This window comes from Naumovozyma dairenensis, chromosome 6 (assembly GCF_000227115.2).
Source record: "Naumovozyma dairenensis CBS 421 chromosome 6, complete genome".
Taxonomy (NCBI): Eukaryota; Fungi; Ascomycota; class Saccharomycetes; order Saccharomycetales; family Saccharomycetaceae; genus Naumovozyma; species Naumovozyma dairenensis.
This window is the reverse complement of record NC_016484.1, coordinates 775,427-796,194: the sequence shown is the minus strand read 5'-3', so window position 1 is coordinate 796,194 and position 20,768 is coordinate 775,427. Positions and strand designations below refer to the sequence as shown.

Genomic DNA, 20,768 nt, shown 5'->3' with positions numbered 1-20,768 from the left:
TTTATAAATTTAGTTTTGTAGACTTTTCTAAAGCCGTTATGAGGGCGGCGGCGGCAAATTTGTATTTGTTGACAATTGAATGATCACAGAAGGTAAACTAACATTGTCTAGAAGATACTATTTTAACATATATTTGGGAAGCTGAAGATTGGTTGCTGATGATACTCGGTACATTACTTAAGATATTGCGGACAATAGTGCCATCGACGTGCCATTCTTTATTTATCATTTGACAACCGACCGTAAATGGTACATGAATACCCATAATAAACTGATACGAAAATATGGATTTCAATAATTGTCTAAGAGCAGATCCTTTACGCAGAGGAGATTTATGGATAGACGAGAATAAGAGAACAGTGCATCTATTCATTGGCGGTGTATGTGTTAAAAAATTCCGATTTCAGGAAAAGATAATAAATTGTGGGATTGTGGACTTCGAAAGAGCATCCGATTGTCTCGTCATTGTATTATCTGATGTGGCACATGTGTATTATTTATCCACTGGTGGATCAACTAGTGTATCTTTTCCTTATACTATATCAAATGCCTTTTTTTATCCATATGGTATAGTTTTGGAAAGAAATGACACAAAGGATGATGCCGGTCCATTCAATACGACAGACGTACAGTTTAAATTCATTACACTCACAGACCCGATGGCACCGTTTGGTACACTTTCATTTGCAACCAAACAAAGTATGGATGGTATATACAATATGACTATGGTTGTGTTCCCCAGGGAGGCAAATGACAAGATTACTGCATTTTATGATCAGAGAGAAAATTCTGTCCATTTTTATTATACAAGAATTTTAAATACCAACTCCTCAGCTGGCCAAACCCATTCCAAAAAGGACACCATCCATTCAAGTGCATATTCAAATATGGGTTGCAATAACTTAAACTTGGATGAGAACAACAGAAATCTGAGAAAAGTTTCAATTTTAAATAGAAGAACTGCTTCAATAAATTCAAATTATGATATCAATAATAATAATAGTAGTAGGAACAGCAGTTCAACCTTACGTAGTACCAACGTTATAACGAAAAATAGCGATTTAGACTCTTTTTTGAAAATTGAGAATAATGACGTTTCTCAATCGGTACCTACAAGAAGTGTTTCGGCCACATTAGACCGCATGAGCAATACTTCAACAAATTCTCCTGTCATAGATTCTACTTATCAAACCCCACAAGAATATATAAATCAAAAGGCGCTTTCGAAAGATATAATTTTGACAAAGATCTCTTCTTTGAATTTACCATCTACGCTGCATTCAAATTCACATTCACCAGAATTTATCCCTGTTAGATACGAAAGTAAAGAAGCAATTATAATATTGGATGCAACCTCGCATTTTTCTAAAGTTTGGTCAATCAATCTTTTACCAAGCGTTGTAAACTCGGTTCCTTTCAAGATGTATGGCGACTCACCGCAGGACCTCATTCAACTATCTAGTATCAATACCAACGTTGATTTCCACATAGAAACTATACATAGTCATCCATTCTTATTTCCACCCGGAACTGTTCTCATTTCATATGAAGTGAATACATTAGGTTCTTTATATAATCCTTTTATTCCCCTTAACTCTGAAATCATAACTCTCTATGACGAAGACCAAATTTTAGAGCGTAGAGAACGTAGAAGTGAGTCACCCGACGACATTGAAATAGATGAGTATATTCATTTCCATATTGATTGCTTAAATCAAATCCAAGACGTTTTTTGTTTCCCAACTCAAAGCTCTGTGATTCAATGTTTAGAAGCACTAGAATTGATCTGTCCAAATAATATTTTCACAGGATTTTTATTTCTTTGGCAATATATCTACTATTTAATGAAATCTGAACAGCTTAAACAGAATGAAGATACTTTAAATTCAACTGTCGGTGAAGAATTTGAATCATTCCTGATGGCCTTACTTTGCTTGTTGGGGGACGCTACAAATAAGGATATTGGCTCAAAGGTTATAAATTGTGCGGCAAATCAGTATCTACACTCTTTAGATCTCGTACATTATGTTCCTCAAATTGTATTAGGACTACATCTTCTACGAGAGGAATTTCTTTTAAACACTTTACGGAAAAATGAAGCAATTAAGCTAAAAGATTTTCTCGTCACTGCAGTCTATTTTATGAATTGGCCGTTATCATGGAAAAATTACTACCCTACGGATTCAAGAACTAGGATGAAATATCAGCAACAACTACCTTCTAAAATTCAATACAATCAGCCAAATGATGAGCCTCCATCGATAATGAAATCCCTGTATAGTATTACAGAAAATAGTCAGATACCGTTAACGCCATATATTTCCTTTTCAAGGCTTATAGAGAAGGCATCAGATATTGATCTATTAATAACTCCAAGGTGTATCAGGCTTTTAAAGCTTTATGAATTAACACATATTCCTGGTCGCCCAAATTTTTTTACGTTAGGTTTCCTAACGAGTTTGGGAATTAGTAACTCAGAATTAAATACTTATCCAATAGGTATAATTACTCCATTGAGAACAATCTTAAAATCAATCGAAAGACACATTTCTTTTGCTGATAAGGAATTAGACTTATCGACTATCGCAAGATCGGATCTCGAGCGACATATCGCACTTATCAAACAAATCGAGTTTGATCAGAAAAGTGAGGAAGAACTCTCATCCCCGTCATCGTTCTCAAATTTAACAAGCTTTAAAGTAAGAAACTCAACTATCCATACAAATTCAAGACGGATGCCCAGAAATATATATACTGTTATATCAGAAGTTGTTAAGGATTCAGCCTTCGTATCAAGTGAAGATAATGCTCTATTATCGAGTGATAAAGAATACCTTTTGAAACAAAATGAAGATCAAAATAATCTTGTATCCAAGGAAAACACAGAATTAATCTTCTCACATGATCGAAGGTTTGATGAAGCGTTATCGCTAGTGAACTATTTCGATATTCATAAAGTCCACTTCATCCCGACAGAGACAAAATACAAAAGCATTCTAGAAGAAAAAAAAGCAGTTGTAGCACTTACTGCTTTGCGGACAAGTACGGCAGGAATCGGATATAGCGCAATATTATATGGTTGTGAACAACCGTTGTCTACACAAAAATGGACGCCCAAACCGGTGAATTTGGAATGCTTATTCCCTGATGGAACGAACATTTCAAAAAGCATGAACTTGTCAAAGAATGTAACCGCATTAGCGGATTTCCATGCTGGTGTAAGTTCTGGATTGATAATATCAAGACATGCCACAGGAATTACAGGAAGTTGGATTGTATTTAATAAACCGTCTGAACTAAATGCACACCATGGAGGATTCTTATTCGGATTGGGGTTGAATGGCCATTTGAAAAATCTAGAGGAATGGCATGTATATAACTATTTAAGTCCTAAGGTTACAAAGATCAGTATTGGTTTATTATTAGGAATGTGCGCCAGTATGAAAAGCACGATGGATTTGAAATTAACTAAAGTACTGAGTGTTCATGTTGTTGCTCTGCTACCACAAGGATCAAATGATTTGAATATAGCTATAGAAGTGCAAACTGTTGCTCTAGTTGGAATTGGGTTACTTTATCAACAATCCAATCATAGAAGAATGAGTTCACTGTTGCTATCACAGTTAACATCACTTGTTCAAATTCATGAAGAAATGGTTGTGCATGAAAGTTATAGAGTCGGTGCAGGTATTGCCTTGGGTCTGATCAATTTAGGATCTGGGAAAAACTTTTCTTCATCTGAAGAAAACGGTGGCCATAAGAGCGAGGATGATGGGCTTTTCCAAGACGATCTAAATCTTGATGGAGAAGCAGAAGAGCTATACCCTAGCCTCATCAACGACTTACTTTCAATTATAACAGAAACTCATGAAGTTGAACCTAACTGGGTTCCCGAGGATTCACATAGTGGAGCCCTTCTTGCATTGACATTTATTTTCCTAAGAACGAGAGACAAACATATTGCTGACTTAATTAAACCTAATTTGAAAAAGAATGCTGTAATTAACCATCGTTCTCATCTATTTCTGTTGAAAGAATTATCATATCATATGATATTGTGGGATACAATTGAGGACAGTTTAGAATTTGTTCTTGGTGGAATGGATATCGCACTTTCCGACCAACTAAGCGCAAAAGATTTGCCTATTTATTTAGTTATGGCAGGACGTGTTTTAGCCATGGGTATAAAGTTCGCTTCTACTAGTAATATTAAAGTTCGAGATATATTACTTTCTCTCTTGGACAGGTTCGTTCCATTTTATCAATATTTTGGGAAAAGAAACGTTGATGAAGTACTTATTATAAGTGGTATTACCACTTTAGTTAATAGTTTGATGATATCTGCAAGTATGATAATGTGTGCTACTGGTGATTTGGAAGTGTTTAGAAGGGTTCGTTTCGTCCATGAAACGATTTTTGGATTACATTCGTATTTGTTTAAGCGGGCCAAGAAGAAAACACGTATTAACCCCATTGTTCGAGAATTTGCTGCTGAACATGGAGATGAACATGATTTTGTTATGTTTGATTCTGAATTTTCACCTGGTGCAAATGAAAATGGATCAGCGGAAGAAGATGATGCAGAAGAAGAACAAGAAGAAGAAGAAGATGAGATTGGTGACGAAACTGATACTAGAGAAAGTTTAGAGAACATTATAGGTATAAGGAAAGATGTTGACTTCGAAGCTCATTACTCCAAATATATGTCAACGAATTTATCATTGGGTTTCCTATTTCTAGGCTCTGGTCAATACGCATTAATGACATCTACCTCAGAGAACATTGCTTATTTGATTTTATCAATTTTACCTGATCTTGATAGTCAACTAGAGGAATGTTTGAAATATTTTTGGAGTATGACAATAGAACCCCGTTGTTTAGTAATTAAAGATTCGGTTACTGAAGAAGTTATAAATAATGTTCCGATCAAAATATATTTACGTTCCGAACACTTAAGTGGTGACCTGGTTGCGAAAAACCTGGAATCGCCATGCCTTTTACCTGATTTCAAACACATTGATAAAATTGTTATTGATTCGCCAGATTATCATCCATTAGAGATTGAGTTTAACGAAACAATTACAGCAATGAGATATTTTGCTAATGGTACAGTAATTTATGTCAAGCCCAAAGATAGGCACAATTCTTATGATGAAGAGAAGCAAAAGTTCCCAAATGTTGAAAATATTCATATGGCCCTTCAACAAAAGATTAAAGCCATTGATGGAAAAGTTTCATTGAATAACAAGAAAAATATTACTATGGTTAACTTTGCTTCCAATCTGATAAATCGATTAAATATGATGAATCCGACTATGTTAGAATTAGAAAGAGAACTTCAAGAGAAAAATGAGAGTATTGATAGTGCTGAAGATTTTAACCTGGATATGATTTACTCGGATTGTAGTAATAATGATAATATTACTACAGATTATCAGTTAGAAATATGGAAAAAACAAGCATTGTCATTAGGACAGAGATAGGTTGAAATTTTATTGGTAATTAAATTGCTACATTTTTACAGAATTTTTTTTATATATATTTTTATAGAAAGAAAAGCATTGCATTATATATAATATTATTTAGAGTATTGAAATATATATTCAATATTATATATTTCTTGTCGTCAACATGTAAAAACATTTATATAAAGGGGTTTAATTTTGTCGCAGTTTCTACATAAAATACTGGATATAATTTTCGGGAAGGGCGTTAAAATAGTTGGTAAAGAATTTTGATGGTATTTTAATTGTTGCTCTGGATATATCTTCATTTTAAAAAGAGGAAAATCAATGTTAATAATTAATATATTAATTGACTGATATAAGATTTTATAAAGAAAAAAGGAAGAATATAATATATAATAATAGATTTAGGTTAAAATGGAATAAAACAAAAAAGAACTTGATAAACTTTTGAGATGCAGAACTTTTTATGTTTGTATTGTTTTTTGTCTTTTTCATTCAATGGTACCTAATTTTTGACCCATCTTGACTTTTTCCCCCACTTTCATATTAAATTTAAAAGTCTTTGGGGCTTCAAAACATAATACCACAGTACTACCCAATTCGAATCCACCCATTTCTTCACCTTTAATTAATGGCATTCCACCTAATACTTTGCTTGCATTTTCATAGATTGCCTCGTAACAAATATGAGGATCTTTTAATTTATTTCTCTTTACGTTTGTAATTAGTTCCTTATCAAAATTTAATTTAATGGAACCGACATTTGTGGCTCCTACTGGTGTCATACTAAAAAACCCATATTTCCAATATCCTAAGAGTGAGACACGTTCATTTAATACGAATAAATTGGGGAAATTTCTTTGGAAATATGGAGCAACTGAGAATAAATCACCTGGGAAATGACGACGAATTTTACAAACCCAATCTATTGGTGAATGGAAATGATGATAATCACCTGGAGCCAAATATATAACTGCAAAATATAATTCAGTATCTACGGGATCCGTTATTGTAGATGAGGCTGATAGAGATGATGATGATTTTGTTAAAGAGTTAAATCTATATGATGGGTAAGTTAAGGATAATTCACTTAAAAGTTTAACAGTCTTTGATGGACCTGAATTAAATTCCTTGACAGATTTATCACCTTCATTTTCAATATTTATATATTCACAACCATCTTCATATTTTCCCTGTGCCAGTTTAAAGTCATTAATTTTAGCGAATTCTTTATGTTTTGTTTCCTCTGCGGTTAAATCTAAAGTAGATTCACTCTTAGACATTAATGGATTTGAATGAGTCCCTAAGAATTCTCTTATAGAATACGTTAAACCTTTCACTTGTTCAATTTCACCTGTATCTGAATCTATTATCCCGATTTGCAAGACACGACCATCACTTGGACACACAATGACGTTCCCACCGGTTTCAATTGGTCTCACTTCAGGTTTAATATTCCTATAAAAGAATTCTGAAAGATTAGCATAATGAGTGAAATCTGGATCTATCATTTCATCCAAATTAACGTCGAAAAGGTATGAATAAAATCTATAACCAATAGGACGTAACCATAGGGGTAAGGTTAATGAATTTACTTTCCCCCAAAGTCTTGAGATTGCGTTCAATGGTAATGTAGAATAACAAAAGAATAACCAGTTATTATTGAATATTTTAATTCTCTTATATCTTTTCTTATTATTGTTGTTATTTTCCTGGTTCTGCTTTTGCTCTCGATCTGGTTCATCCAGTTCATTTCTCGACACTAAGAGGATGGTACCGATTACTATGGTGACACCGGTTAAGACAGCCCATTTCATGGTCAATGGACTGACATGTTTTTGATGATCTGATACGGTGGCAGCGGCTTTATTTGCATGTTTCACTACGAATTCGTTTGATCTTTCCGAGGAATCTTTAGAAGTTAGAAAGAATTTATTTGAGAATTTATTTGAGAGTTTCCGGTTCCATAGGATGGCTGTTCTATCACGTAATTGGAAGCGTGATGATGATGATACTTTTAAAAGCGGAGATCCATTTGAAAGGATAGATTTGCCCTGTGCAAGTGCGCTTTTCATTGGTATCATGTTGTTTTAAAGTGTAATGTAGGTAGTGCTACTATATATGGAGATCAATTAGAGAATGGCCATAAAGATCTCTGTAGGAGTATAGCAGTTAAGGTAATGACGATGTTTCTTGGAAAAGATGCTAATAACAGTTATTTATGAATTGAAATTCTCTCTATCCGCACAATACTAAATCAGGTTCTGTAACAATATATGAAATTGCCTCGAGAAAGAGGATTGTGGAGCTGTCAATCTTTACGGTTTTCCTGGTAAAGATGTGTGTTTGTTGTTCTCACTTTGTTTGTTATCCTCTTATATAAGAAAGACATTGTTCGTGTGTACTCTACAGCGGCACCAGTGTTTAACCAACCAGGCACACGGCGAAGGTGAAAGGTGATGGGATCGGAAGAAGACCCTGGCGCCGTGTCCATTTCGTTGTCTTCAACTGCTTATTTATTTATTTATTTGCTTATTTGCTTTTACGTACGTACACAATCGCTGTTCCAAGAAATTTGAAATTTTCAACGGGACAGCGCGAGGGCGCGAGAGCGCGAAGGCGGGCTGTCTGTCTCTGTGTCTGTCCCCCTCGGGCACACTCGCACGTACATATTTTGTAAATTTCATGGTTCGCGCAGTCCCTGCCAGATTACATTCATTCATATCAACAAGTAATATCTATATGTATTATGTAGCAGTGGACGTTGGACGACAACTCCACAAAGATCATGTCTCTGTGAAAACATATGGTCCCGGACGTTCTTCACAATCAAATTTCATATCAACCAGTTGTTTATCACCATAAAATAACTCTCCGCTGATTTCATCTCCTGGTTGAATCTGTCCAACACCAGATGGTGTACCTGTCAAGATAATGTCACCAGGCTCCAAAGTCATCGTAGTTGAAATAACTTGAATAATCTTTTCTAATGGGTTCAACATCAAGGAACTCCATTCATTCTGTCTTACCTCTCCATTAACTTTACAAACCAATTTAAACACATCTTGTAAGTTATCCTTGTCCTTACTCAATTCATCCTTAGGAATGAAATGTGACATGGGCAAGAAAGTATCAAACCCCTTAGCAATAGACCAAGGTAACCCTTTATCCTTCGCCTCAAATTGAATGTTCCTTGCAGTCAAATCAAACGATAAGGCAACACCTCTAATCAAGTCGAAAACATTCCCCGCATTGATATCACCTACCTGTGCATTGGATACATATTTATCCATAATTAAAGCCAACTCAACCTCATGGTGTACATCCGTACCCTTTGGTAAATAAATACATGAGGGATTACCACCATCTTCTCTTAACCCATGGAAACATGCACCAGTGGGTAAATCATCACGACGTGGGTGCGCCTGAGTAATTGGGGTAATTATACTAGATGATGGTTTCAAAAAGAAAAAGGGTTGCTTGGGGGTCTTACTGTTTAATTCAGCAATATGGGCAGCATAATTGCGTCCAATGCAGATAATCTTTCTAACATCTTGCAAATATCTATAACTCATTGCGCAATCCCTTACTTCTTCGTTCAGAAGTGCTAATTGAGTTGCAGAATCGTTTTCTTCAAAAGTAAGTTTACTTATATATGTTCGAGATTGAGTTGTTGAACTGAAATCATGAAGGTCATGCTTCTCTTGTGATGGTGATGATTCAAATGACTTATTTATTTTTCTTCTAGTCGGCCGATCTCGGATCGAGGCCTTCAAATCGGATCGATACAATTGAAAAAATAATAAGTGATTGCAATCACGGTATTTTACAAATGAAAAGAAAAAATAAAAATAAAACATTACAGTCTATACAGATATTAAGTTCTTATTTATTATATAATCCCTCACAAAACATTCAAATGTTGCTAGTACTATTATCTATTATCAGTATTACTGTCAGGTCCATCAAATAAATGAGATATTCGCGAACCAAGTGATTCTTGTTTGATATCTGGTCTTGTATTCTTAGGTCCACTGATACTGTTATTTCTACTATCATCTGTATTATTAAAATTTGCAGTATTTCCAATTTCCGAAATATTTTCACGTACTGGGTCTCTACCACCACGCTCGTAGTATTTCGTCGATATTAGTATTTGTTTCATTTGATTTAAAATCGTTAATGAAGATTGCCCGTCATTCTTCATTATTGAATTCTCCAACTTATTAATCAATGATGAACCATTGGAATCAAATTCGTGTTGACCAATTCTTAAATTGGAATTCCCATTAACATTAGAAGAGGAGGAGGAGGACAACAACGGTGGACCTAAGAACATTTTCATAATATTATTATAATCTTCATATTCATTATGGAAATAATTCAAATCACCTTCAATCTTCTTGATATATTCTTTCTTACGTTGTCTAAATTTTGATGCGGCAACACGATTTCTTTCCAAAAATTCCTTCCTTTTCCGTTCTTGATCTTCCTCGTCGTATGTCTGTGAATCTGTATTCGTGTTGCCAGTGGTGTTTTCATTTGTATCTTGTTGTTGTTGATGTTGTTGCTGCAGTTCTTGTTCTTTCTTCACAGCGTTTGTTGATGCGGTTGTACTTTTTTTCCTTCTCTTCTTTGGAGCAGCAGGACCATTTTGATTGGTCGATGAATTTTTATTTTTAGTAATACTGCCAGTGGTGATAGTATTATTATCATCATCATGGTTTTGATTGACAGCATTCTTGGCACTGAGTGTTGTTGTCCTTGGATCTATCATCGTCATAGGTGCACCAGTTTCAATATATGATGAAGTCTTCGGATTTTGCTGTCGCTGCCGTTGTTGAGGTAATTGTAAATGTGGTTGTTGCTGTTGGTGTTGTTGTGAAGCATTCTCCTGAGTATTCAAAGGAGGTGATATAACATTTGAAAAGCCTAATAAAGATGTCATCCCTGGTGTAAAAGGCACACCATTCATTGAATTACTTACATTATTCTGTTCTGTAGTATTCACATTCTTATTAATAGAGGAGGATGGTATTGGACTTTGACTAATAGAGGGTAAAATCGGGTAATAATTTTGACTTAATAGCCCAGGAGTCAACCCTGATCTTATACTGGATTCATTTGGCGTTAAGCCAGTCTTTGGTAAGTTAAATATAATACTTGATAATTGTCCCTCTATTGATTGTCTATTTTGAAGTGGATTGGTATCTGTCGGATTGGTATTTATATTTGTATTCGTTGTGGTAGTGGTGGTATTGTTCTCATTATTATTTGCACTACTAGTATTCGTATTATTAAGTAATGGAGAGGTGGTGGAACCTAATAACGAGCCTACGGATGTAGGTGCCATTAAAGATGATGGATTAGAATTTGCCTGTTGAACGTATGAAGGAGATAATAATAGAGGTGGTAAACGTCTGGATCCTCCTGGTGTTAACAGAGGTGGACTTGTAATGGAACTGGGACGACCTAAAGAAATGGACGGGCGTTTCCTTTCATCATCTACATTTATTGTAGCGGTATTGTTGTTCGTCGTCGTCGTAGTAGTACGATTCGTTGATGAACCTAGAGAAGCCATATCATTTATGCTAAGACCTGGCACCTTATCATTGTTAAAACTTTGTGTGGTTGTATTTGAATATGAGTTATTTCTTGAAGAGTAATTTTGTTGATTCCCGAGAGAAAGTAAAGAGGGCTGACGTTGAGAAGCTGAAGTTGCTTGTTTCAAGAGGTTATCTTTAGTTTGATCTGTAGTTGAACCAAAACTTTGTTCAAAAGGATTTGGTTCTAGATCAAATGATGAGACACCTCCTGAGGAAGCAGTAGCACTAGGTTGAGCGGACATCGTTTCCAGACGTATTTATGTTGATATATTTAGTAATAAAAGAGCCAACGAAAGTGAGACTTCGGTAAAAACTAGTTGTAGGGTATTTTTTTCCAGTATTAAAGGTTAGAAGTGCCCTTGTACCGATTAGACGGCTGATCTATTCTTTCTTTTGTTGTTTTCTTGTCAAGTTGTTCTATAAAATAGGAACGACAATTATGGTGCGTGGGGAAAATTAATATCTGAAGACCCGAATTGTTTCAAACAAATGTTATATAAGATACTTCTTGAATATAATTAAGCGGCAAAAGAAAAAGATGCTTTCCTTTCCAAAATATATCTGATAGATATTATTTTTTGACGTAAGACCAATAACCTCTGTCTTTCTTTTTTGTTTATGTTGGTATCTGTTCTACGTTTTGTAGGTAGAATTCCAAATTCGCTTTGCGGAATGGGAACAAGGCAGAGAAATTGGCCTTTGCCCAGAGGACGAGAAAATAGCAAACATCGCACGTTTTGAGTGGGCCATTTGGGGTGGGATCCCGATCCAGTGGCGGTGGCCCGCCTGTTTTTCATAAATGTAGTGAGTGTGTTTTGTGTGTGGGGTGAGCTAACACCTTTTCCTGCAAGAAGGTGGGGGGAGGGACATATGTTTATAAAACATATGTTTTTACAAAGGTATCTTATTGTTATAAAGTCTTCTATATATATATATTAATAAATATTGTCTAATTAAGTGTTACATAGCTGTAATGCCTCTTCAAAACGGCACGGCATCGTCATTTTCTTCCTATCCAAAACTCACCGTTCCCTCCCGAGTTAATCTCCCTTCTCAAACGTCTACTTAGTAGAACACCCACTTCATATTTCTCTTTCATTTTCTGATCCAAGTATTCTTGCAATTTTTCTAATGCCTTGCTCAATTTCTTAGTATCATCGATTGACAAAGTCCCTTGATGATTCATCTTTGTCAAATAATCTATTTCCTTCTGTAACTTAGTACACTTTAAAACCAATTGATCATATTTATTCTGTATCTTCGTTATACTATCTCCATCCTCCTCCTCTGATTCCATAGATCTATTAGAAGATGATGTTGGCGCTTCCCTTTCTATGGACGATATACGACTATTTGGTTGGCTACTTTTTCTACTGTTATTACCACTGTTTTTATCACTGCTGATAGATACAACACGGAATGGATTCGTCGGACGTCTTGTCCCGTTGTTATCTACAAGTGGTTTACCACCAATAACAGGTGATGTGATATCACTTTTTGGTTTTGCATTCTGTGACGATGTAGCTTTCTTTGGTAGATGTATCTTTGATTCATTATTTAAATCAATGTTATTATCGTTAAAATGAGAGTTCTTTGGGAGTTTTTCTCTCGTAGTAAAACTATTGTTATTAGACCTTATACTTCTGGATGGGTTGTTATTATCTTCAAAATTTGCCGGTGTTTGTAATTCAGGGGATTGCTGAAACAGTCTTTTTTGCATTTCCAATACTTTGCCTTGGTGCGTTAATACTGGGGAAGGTGATGGTACACTATTGGGTTCTGGTTCTTGATTTGCTGGAGCAATTGATGATTCCGCTTCGGTTTCTACAGATTTTCTAGAGCTGGAACTAAATGGATTCGTTATAGGTAGAGTCTTCTTGGCATCCCGAGCAGCTAACAATACCTCAGGCTCTAGCTTAAGTGATAAATCAACCCCACTATCTTTTGCTCTCGGAGCCTCATTATCTTCAGGTAGTGGTGCTCCCACGTCGCTTGGAGTGATGTTATCAACTGTCTTTGCCAAAATTGGGGTAGCTTCCTTTTCTGGCGTTTTTTCATTATTTTCATGATCATTTGATTCAGGGTCAGATTTTTTAGCTTCTTCGTCTTTGGAACTTTGTTCCTCAGCTTCATCTTCTTCACCTTGTCCAATAGCTGCCTCATCAGAATCCGTCACTGTAACTTCTTCATATTCGTAAGAGTCGTCATCAGTGGTCTCTTCATCATCCTCTAGGTCTTGTTTAACATTTCCGTCCTTTGTATATGATTGAGGCAATATCAATTTCGTAGCATCAACCTTTTGTTGTTGTTCGCTTTCAGCCTCAGGTTCTCCATCTTCTTCAGAATCTGTTACAGTTACTTCTTCGTATTCGTATGATTCGTCACGATCAATATCTTCAGCATTTTCTCCATTGACGGATGATGAATCCAGGCTCTTTTCTGGTTGTTCGGTTTCTTGGCTCTGTGAATCAGGTATTTGTGTATCCCTTTCGTTTCCATCCACCGGTAGCGCTTCCCCAGTTGCTGGCTGTGATTTTGTCTCTGAAACTACATCTTCGAAGTCACCTTCATTCAGCTCTTCGTTAGCTTCAGTAATTGCCTCATCGTGTTTTTCTTCTTCTTCTGCTTCTTCTTTCTCAAATTCAATCTCTTCTTCCTTTTTCTCTTCGTCTTCCCAAGCGTCAGTTTCTTGAGTATCAACTGGTTTCATTTGATTATTACTGTCTGTAGCAATATCAACGTCAATCTCAGGTACTGCGGTTTCTGAATCATCATCTTCCTGAGGGTCAATGTTTTGTTCTGGTAAAGCTTCATCTTCTTGATTGTTTTCTTCAGTTTCTTCTCGATTATTACTATCTGAACCATCGGCATGGTTAATATTTCCCTCGACGAATGGTTTGTTTAGTTGTAAATTCTCATCGATCATAGCGTTCATTTCATCGATATCAATCTCAATCTGCGATAACCGTTTCTTTAATTTTTCCTCGTCGAGACCCATTTTTGCTATTGCTAATAAAGGTCCTACTGTTTATATCCTCTGCTTCTGATTATCAATTGTTGCTCATCAAATTGTAAAATTGTTATTAACGTTTATCTTCATAATCACAATTATGATAATAGTCCATACGTAAACAACACCAAAAAAAATCGCTCGCTCATAATAAAAATAAATAATGTTACCCGTAAATCAACTATATCAAACATGAAATGGATATGATAAGCATCGACAGATGAGAAGGACTGACAGACTGAAAAGGATAGTTATAACCATTAGTCATCTTGAGTCTTTAGGTTATAGATTGTAAACTGTATATAATATTGCTTCGTAAAAAACTTGCTTCAATATCCAAATATCTGGCGAGTTAGATAGTCATCTATCTCGGTCAAGCATCATACATCAAAACATACTACGTACGTACGTACTTCGGATCTACTAATGGATAGAGTAAGAGCAATCATTGGTAATCGTCGAAGAAATGATAATGCACACAGTTCTGCTACTGATCCTTATGATGTAGGTACACAGGGAGGAAGAGTGGAATCATCCCAAGATATGCCATTTCATGCACCTGATGATGATCAAATAACTATGTTTGAATCTGAAAATGGCATGAATGATGCTGAAGATGACGACAATGTTACATTCGTTTCAGATACCTCTACGATAGGTGATTTACAAAGACGAGGGTTCGTGAATAGGTGTCCTCAATTCGATAGTAGGAGATCCATACCATTAACGTCAATCGTACTTGCTAGAGGATTTTATGCATTCCCTAGTGAGAAATCATTCAAGATATACTTGCATAATAAGAGGAAATTTGATAATATTAATTTGAAAGACGGCCTGGGGATACCTCTATTCCATTTAATCCCATCAAATGTAATGAAGTCAATTTTTTCCAATAAATCAACTCCAGTAATGAAAATATATAAATACATTATAATGACAAAGGAAGACCTGGCGAAGGAAGAAGAAATTTTCCAAAATGATATTTCGACAAGTAACTTGTCATTGAATGAGAAATTAAATGAACAAGATGAATCCAAGATACGGCATCCTAGAGAAGAAATATTTAAAGCTAAAGATGATTCTTTCACGATTTTCAAAATTGAATTCTGTACCGTGTACAGAGAAATTGTGCACTATAATCAATGTAAACATAATTTTGTGTTCTATGAAGAGTTCCAAAATATTCCAATGATTAATTATTCTCAAAGGAAACATAGTGATACTGTTGTATCAGGGATGAATCTTCGATGGTATGGTACCACTGGGTTTGCATCACCGTTTGGTTCAACAAATTTTAAATTATTAGTTCTTGACGATGGATTCCCATCGTATATGACTTCTTCTAATATCGAAGAATATGATGAACAAGTTAGGACATCGACTACGGGAAGGAGACCGCTCGGTTTTATGCCTGTTTGGGCGAAATATTCAGATGAAAAGGCTACTGTACTACCAAAAAAAAGAACCCTGAGGTTAGCAAATCTAGATATTCGTGAAATGTCGAATGATACAGATATTGAAAATAACCCTGATTTAAGAAATGGAATTTTAAATGTACCTTGGGAAACACAGATTTTAACTTGTATGTGCATGGTACTACACGAATATGAATCTAGAAAGGATAAGCGTCATAGTGGAGCCGTAAATAATACGTTTATGGGCCCTTTATATATGTAAATAATAAGTTTTTCAACGGATCATTTCATGCAATAAATCAAACTTTTATCATTAAATAATATGGGCTATATAGAGGTATCAATATATGTTTAATTGTAATAGTTTTCTTAATTTTTATTGTTTAATGTTGTCCTTTTCGATCATGATACCCTCTATCATTAGAATGAGGTAGACGACTGTAACCATACATTCGATTATACCATTTAATCATATTTCGAGGCGCTTCTCCAAATACTAGATAATATTCACAAAACATGCAAGCAGGCTCTTTTTGATCAAGTAATATTGAGAAATTCGGTTTATTATATGAATCAGTCGGATAGTTATAATCATGATAGTTGCCATTTCTAAAATTTCGAAGTTGATTGTGGTGCTGGTGATGCGGGCAACATCCTTCATGTTCAGAATTTTCCTCTTCTCCTGCATCGTCGTCCATCTCTTCATGTTCATTTATTCCTTCATGTCGCCTCGATTGATGACGCTGATGATGCTGATGATTGAGTTCACTGTTGTTGATATGTTCTCTTTGACCTGGGGATGAATGGTGATTATGTCGTACCCCTATCTGAGCAATACTATCATGATTCGTAGTAAGGTCATCTTCTTCATCGTCATCATCTATTTCTGTAATATTTAGTTCATCTCCATTCACCACTGCACGAAGTCTTCCATGGGCCTCAGCTTGAAACTCGCTAGGTAACACAGATTCTATCATTTGAGAAATACGAGCACTTAATCCCTCTGGAGTATCATCACCGTTCGTTTCGTAATCAAAAATGATTTCAGCTTCACCATCATCGTTATCATCTGCATCAAGATGAAGTTCTGGATCATCATATTCTTCGTCTGAAAGTTCATCCTTATTCTCACTCTGCACTTCTGAACTCTTTACTGATCCATTGACATGATAGTTGCTTTTATTATCTAACTCAACGATATCATCATCGATATCAGCACCTTCCTCACCAGTAGATTGCTTTGATGGTTGCTTCTTCTTCCGTGTTTTATTAATTTGTAGATTAACCTTTGACATCTTATTAGCTCCATTCCTGATAACAAATTGCATCGATTGTTGAGGATTATCAAATACTTTCCTATCTTGCAATTGGTTTGATAAGATCTTTGTAAGTGCCTTAACACCTTCTTGCATCATTACATTAATGGGTATGGGACCATTCTGTGATACTAATTCAATTGAAGTATCATGTCTCTTTGAGGATTTACTCATTTTTTAAAATATCTTTTTTGCACTAATTTGCAAGTCCTTTGCTAAAGAAGTAAAATCGATTGTAAGTGCGAATATTATGCTTCAAATACTATAGCTTCTGGTGGAATTTGTTGAATTTCAACGCTCTTAATAAATGTCAAAATTGTAAGCTTTATCTTTATCTTCAAAAATTTTGTCATCGCTAAGTCTGAAAAATTTCAATCGTTAATTACGTCGCGAAATTTGCGACGCTAAAAGACATTCAAAAGAACAATGTGGATTATGAACGATTATAACTGTAGATATAAAAGTGAGGATGGTCTGGTAATGTGGTAGGGTGTGAGATTAGTCAATTCTATATATATAATAAATGATATATAACATGTCTTCAATTTCTCTTCAAAGTACGTTGCTTTTCTGCATTTTGAATAACTTTTTCCTCGATAAATAAACCTTTCCGTCTTCTAATAGCATTCATGTGTTTACGTGCTATGTTTTCTCTATCAGCGGTATCACCTAATTCTTCTAGTTCTTCCTCTGTGGTTGGAACCCAGAATGGATCCATGTCGATACATTCAAAGCCATTGAAAACAAGTTGAGGTTGTGCAGAACCTGACGTTCTCTTCCTAATATCTTCACTTAAACCAAAAGCTTCTATTACGGGAATATGTGCTCTAATTTGGAAAAAAGGAGTACCTTCCTTCATTTCTTCAGAAACGATTTTCCCATGTCTTTGTTGGATAACAGCATATACTTTACCCAGAACTTCAACAGATGTTTGAATGTCGCATGTATACATAGCCCACATTATTCTTGAAGACCAATCTAAGAATGATTCATGAATTTGATCTCTAGTAGCTGTGATAAACCTACCAGACAAGTTTGGAATATCAACTTGATAATGTGGATCTTCAATAGCTACCAATTCTGAATCATCCATTATATGTATATCTTCGATTATAACACACATACCTTGTACCGGTTCATTTGCTAAAGGTCCTTCATTGACTGACAATTGGAACCCATTAAGTATAGAATCTGTAAATTCAAACTTACCATGAATAGTAGAGTCGAATAAACTATCTAGTAACTCATTTTCTGAAACAAGAATATTACAACCAGTTCTGTGAGGTCCCAAAGCTGCGATTTTTTTTAGGTAATCTCCATATAAACCTTTATTCTTTTCATCTGACTCTAGGACTTCTTGTAATTTTTCAAGAAAGATTCTCTGTTCAATAGCACCCTTCTGATTCTCAAAATGGCCTGTAGAACCATTTAAGATGGATTTAATAACGGATTCATGCTTATCTAAGAAATCTGTAACATCTTCAGATAATGGAACTGTTCCTAGCTTCATCTTATATGGGCCTAAAGTCAATTCGGTGATTCCTCTACCTAGATTAGAATTCTTCGGTGGATTCATATCAGAAGTTGACAAAAACGTTTCTCTATATGGAATAGCAGGTTCGGAATGACTAATCTCTATGCCAGCAAACCTTTCTTTCAAATCTTTTAAACATCTTTCCAGATGCAATTCACCGGCTGTACATAGGATATGTTCACCAGTATCAGTCATATATGTTTCAATACATGGATCTGCTAGGTTCAATAATTTCAAACCACGAGCTAGTTTATTCATTTCAACAGGGTTGGCTGGCTCTACAGCAACACGAACAATAGGGGTCGTATGGAAATCAACTGCAGCAAGATTAATGCCTTGAACACCCTCTGCGACTAAAGTACCGTTTTTCAAGACTTTCCCGGCTAACCCACCAATACCAACGATATTTCCTGATGGACAAACATCTAATGGGAGAAGCTCCTTACCCATGAAGAGGTATAAATTAGTAATAGTCGCCTTCTGAATATGTTCATTTGGATGTTTGGGATTATATTTAGGTCCTAAAACGGAAATTTCTTGACCGATTTTCAAGGAACCGCTATATATTCTAGCAAAAGCAATCAAAACTTCGTCAGTTTCATCAAACAGGTCATCATCTATTTTCTTTTCACCTTCATTTCCATCCTGTAAAGCAGCGGTATCTGTTGTTGGGGCGAAAGGATCGTCTTCTTCGTATTCAAATAAAGAATTCAGAGGATCACTTGAATCTATTTCTGGAACAAAATCTGTATTAAAATCAACAGCAGTATCTGGGTCTTCTTCTGGATCTTCTTCATATTCAAAACCTAAATCGAATTCAGGGGCAGGCTCAGTCACAATTTGGAAAGAATCATTTTCTGTTGTATTTTTCATTGGTTCAGAATTAAATCTTTTCTTAGGTTTAACTTCAGGTTCAACTTCAGGCGTTACGACAGTATCTTGAGCTCTTGTATATAAATTATCAACTTCCTCTGATTGTTCCTTCTGGGAATCCGTGACATTCATGTTACTCATCTTTTCAACCATTTCAGCGCGTTTGGCTGCATTCAACACTTCTTCTCTCGCCTTTCTACTTTTTTCAATCAGGTCATTGGTAGATGGGAGCCACTTGTCTGGATTGGTAATTCTTCCCTTGGAATGGAAGCATCTTGGAGAACAAAAGCACGAGGCGGGTCCATCTCTATCACATTTATCCATAGCGGTCAGTAAGGTCGGATCAATCAGCGATTTGTCATGGTCTTTCCCTAAAATTGTATCTAATCTATTATGCTGAGATTCCAACGGAGATGGTAATTTCTCAATGACTGTTAATAAGACAGCTGTACTTACTGGTAACCATTGACCCATGATCGTTTTCAATAATTGTTTGTCATCTTTTGACCTTAAATCACGAGGTTGTAACTTGATTTGGAGAGCATTCGTTATCTTTTCAATCATATCAGTATTTCTTTCAACAATAACATTTTCATAAATTTTCCAAATATTGTCCAATATTAACGAAACAAACAATGGTTTCAAAGCTCTCCCTTTCAGACTTTTATTGTTAATTATCTTTTTAGTTCTAGGATCCATGAAGAAATCACCCCAAAGAACTTTTTGTAAATTCTCTCTCTTTGCGCCTAACTTCTGTTCATAAAATTTAACTAATTGACCAATATTGAATCCCCATCCATCAATTGCTGAGGCAAAAATCACGTTATTATCCATTGGATTGAAGTAGATATTTGAATCATCTTTTTCTACAAATTTGGCATTTTTATTAAGTTCTAATTGTTCTCTCCATTCTTCATCTTCAAATTGTCTTTCACCTGCAAAGAATGACCCCAGAACGGAGTTAACTTGTTCAATAATCTTATTCATATGAATATATGCTTCTTGTGGTGTCAATTGTAATTCCATAATCAATCTATCAATCTTATTCAAAACTAATATAGGCTTTAAATTTTCTGTCCAGCATTGTCTCAAGACAGTTATAGTTTGAGAACAAACACCTTCCACCACATCAACTAGCACGATAGCACCATCACACAATCTTGACGCTGTACTAACTTCACTTGAGAAATCGATATGACCAGGAGAATCGATCAAATTAACCAAATGTTCATTAACCAATGGTTCGTCTTTCCCATCCTGTTTATGTAAGACCCTAAAATATAATGAAATAGCTGATGATTCCATAGTAATACCACGTAATTGTTCATCTGGTCTTGCGTCCAAAAATCTAATTTTACCAGCTAATCTTTGAGATATGATACCGTTGGAAGCTAATAATGAATCTGATAAGGATGTCTTACCATGATCCACATGTGCGACTATACAGACGTTCCTTATGCATGATGGATCATTCTGTAATCTTTTGAATGTATCTGGTCCGACTCTTGCCATTGTAATTTGCTTATTTTAGTTTGTCTCTGTCTTT

General features: G+C 35.4%; 8 protein-coding genes across 8 annotated transcripts; 2 read left to right on the top strand and 6 right to left on the bottom strand.

Moving 5' to 3' along the window:
- Positions 1-284: 284 nt before the first annotated feature.
- On the top strand, positions 285-5,483 carry APC1 (anaphase promoting complex subunit 1; the record flags this gene model as incomplete). The annotated part of the gene is made up of 1 exon (XM_003670843.1): positions 285-5,483. One exon carries the CDS (start codon positions 285-287, stop codon positions 5,481-5,483), a length of 5,199 nt encoding a protein of 1,732 aa, XP_003670891.1.
- Positions 5,484-5,959: 476 nt separating this feature from the next.
- PSD1 (phosphatidylserine decarboxylase 1) lies at positions 5,960-7,552 on the bottom strand (the record flags this gene model as incomplete). Its single annotated transcript, XM_003670842.1, has 1 exon — positions 5,960-7,552. One exon carries the CDS (start codon positions 7,550-7,552, stop codon positions 5,960-5,962), a length of 1,593 nt encoding a protein of 530 aa, XP_003670890.1.
- A 702-nt stretch (positions 7,553-8,254) lies between these two features.
- FMP41 (Fmp41p) lies at positions 8,255-9,328 on the bottom strand (the record flags this gene model as incomplete). The annotated part of the gene is made up of 1 exon (XM_003670841.1): positions 8,255-9,328. The coding sequence occupies one exon, from the start codon at positions 9,326-9,328 to the stop codon at positions 8,255-8,257; it is 1,074 nt and encodes a 357-aa protein (XP_003670889.1).
- Positions 9,329-9,402: 74 nt separating this feature from the next.
- Positions 9,403-11,316, bottom strand: SKO1 (Sko1p; the record flags this gene model as incomplete). The annotated part of the gene is made up of 1 exon (XM_003670840.1): positions 9,403-11,316. One exon carries the CDS (start codon positions 11,314-11,316, stop codon positions 9,403-9,405), a length of 1,914 nt encoding a protein of 637 aa, XP_003670888.1.
- A 758-nt stretch (positions 11,317-12,074) lies between these two features.
- BNI5 (Bni5p) lies at positions 12,075-14,072 on the bottom strand (the record flags this gene model as incomplete). Its single annotated transcript, XM_003670839.1, has 1 exon — positions 12,075-14,072. The coding sequence occupies one exon, from the start codon at positions 14,070-14,072 to the stop codon at positions 12,075-12,077; it is 1,998 nt and encodes a 665-aa protein (XP_003670887.1).
- Positions 14,073-14,510: 438 nt separating this feature from the next.
- Positions 14,511-15,761, top strand: NDAI0F03250 (uncharacterized protein; the record flags this gene model as incomplete). Its single annotated transcript, XM_003670838.1, has 1 exon — positions 14,511-15,761. One exon carries the CDS (start codon positions 14,511-14,513, stop codon positions 15,759-15,761), a length of 1,251 nt encoding a protein of 416 aa, XP_003670886.1.
- Positions 15,762-15,882: 121 nt separating this feature from the next.
- IBD2 (Ibd2p) lies at positions 15,883-16,989 on the bottom strand (the record flags this gene model as incomplete). The annotated part of the gene is made up of 1 exon (XM_003670837.1): positions 15,883-16,989. One exon carries the CDS (start codon positions 16,987-16,989, stop codon positions 15,883-15,885), a length of 1,107 nt encoding a protein of 368 aa, XP_003670885.1.
- Positions 16,990-17,356: 367 nt separating this feature from the next.
- Positions 17,357-20,734, bottom strand: RIA1 (GTPase RIA1; the record flags this gene model as incomplete). The annotated part of the gene is made up of 1 exon (XM_003670836.1): positions 17,357-20,734. One exon carries the CDS (start codon positions 20,732-20,734, stop codon positions 17,357-17,359), a length of 3,378 nt encoding a protein of 1,125 aa, XP_003670884.1.
- Positions 20,735-20,768: the final 34 nt, after the last annotated feature.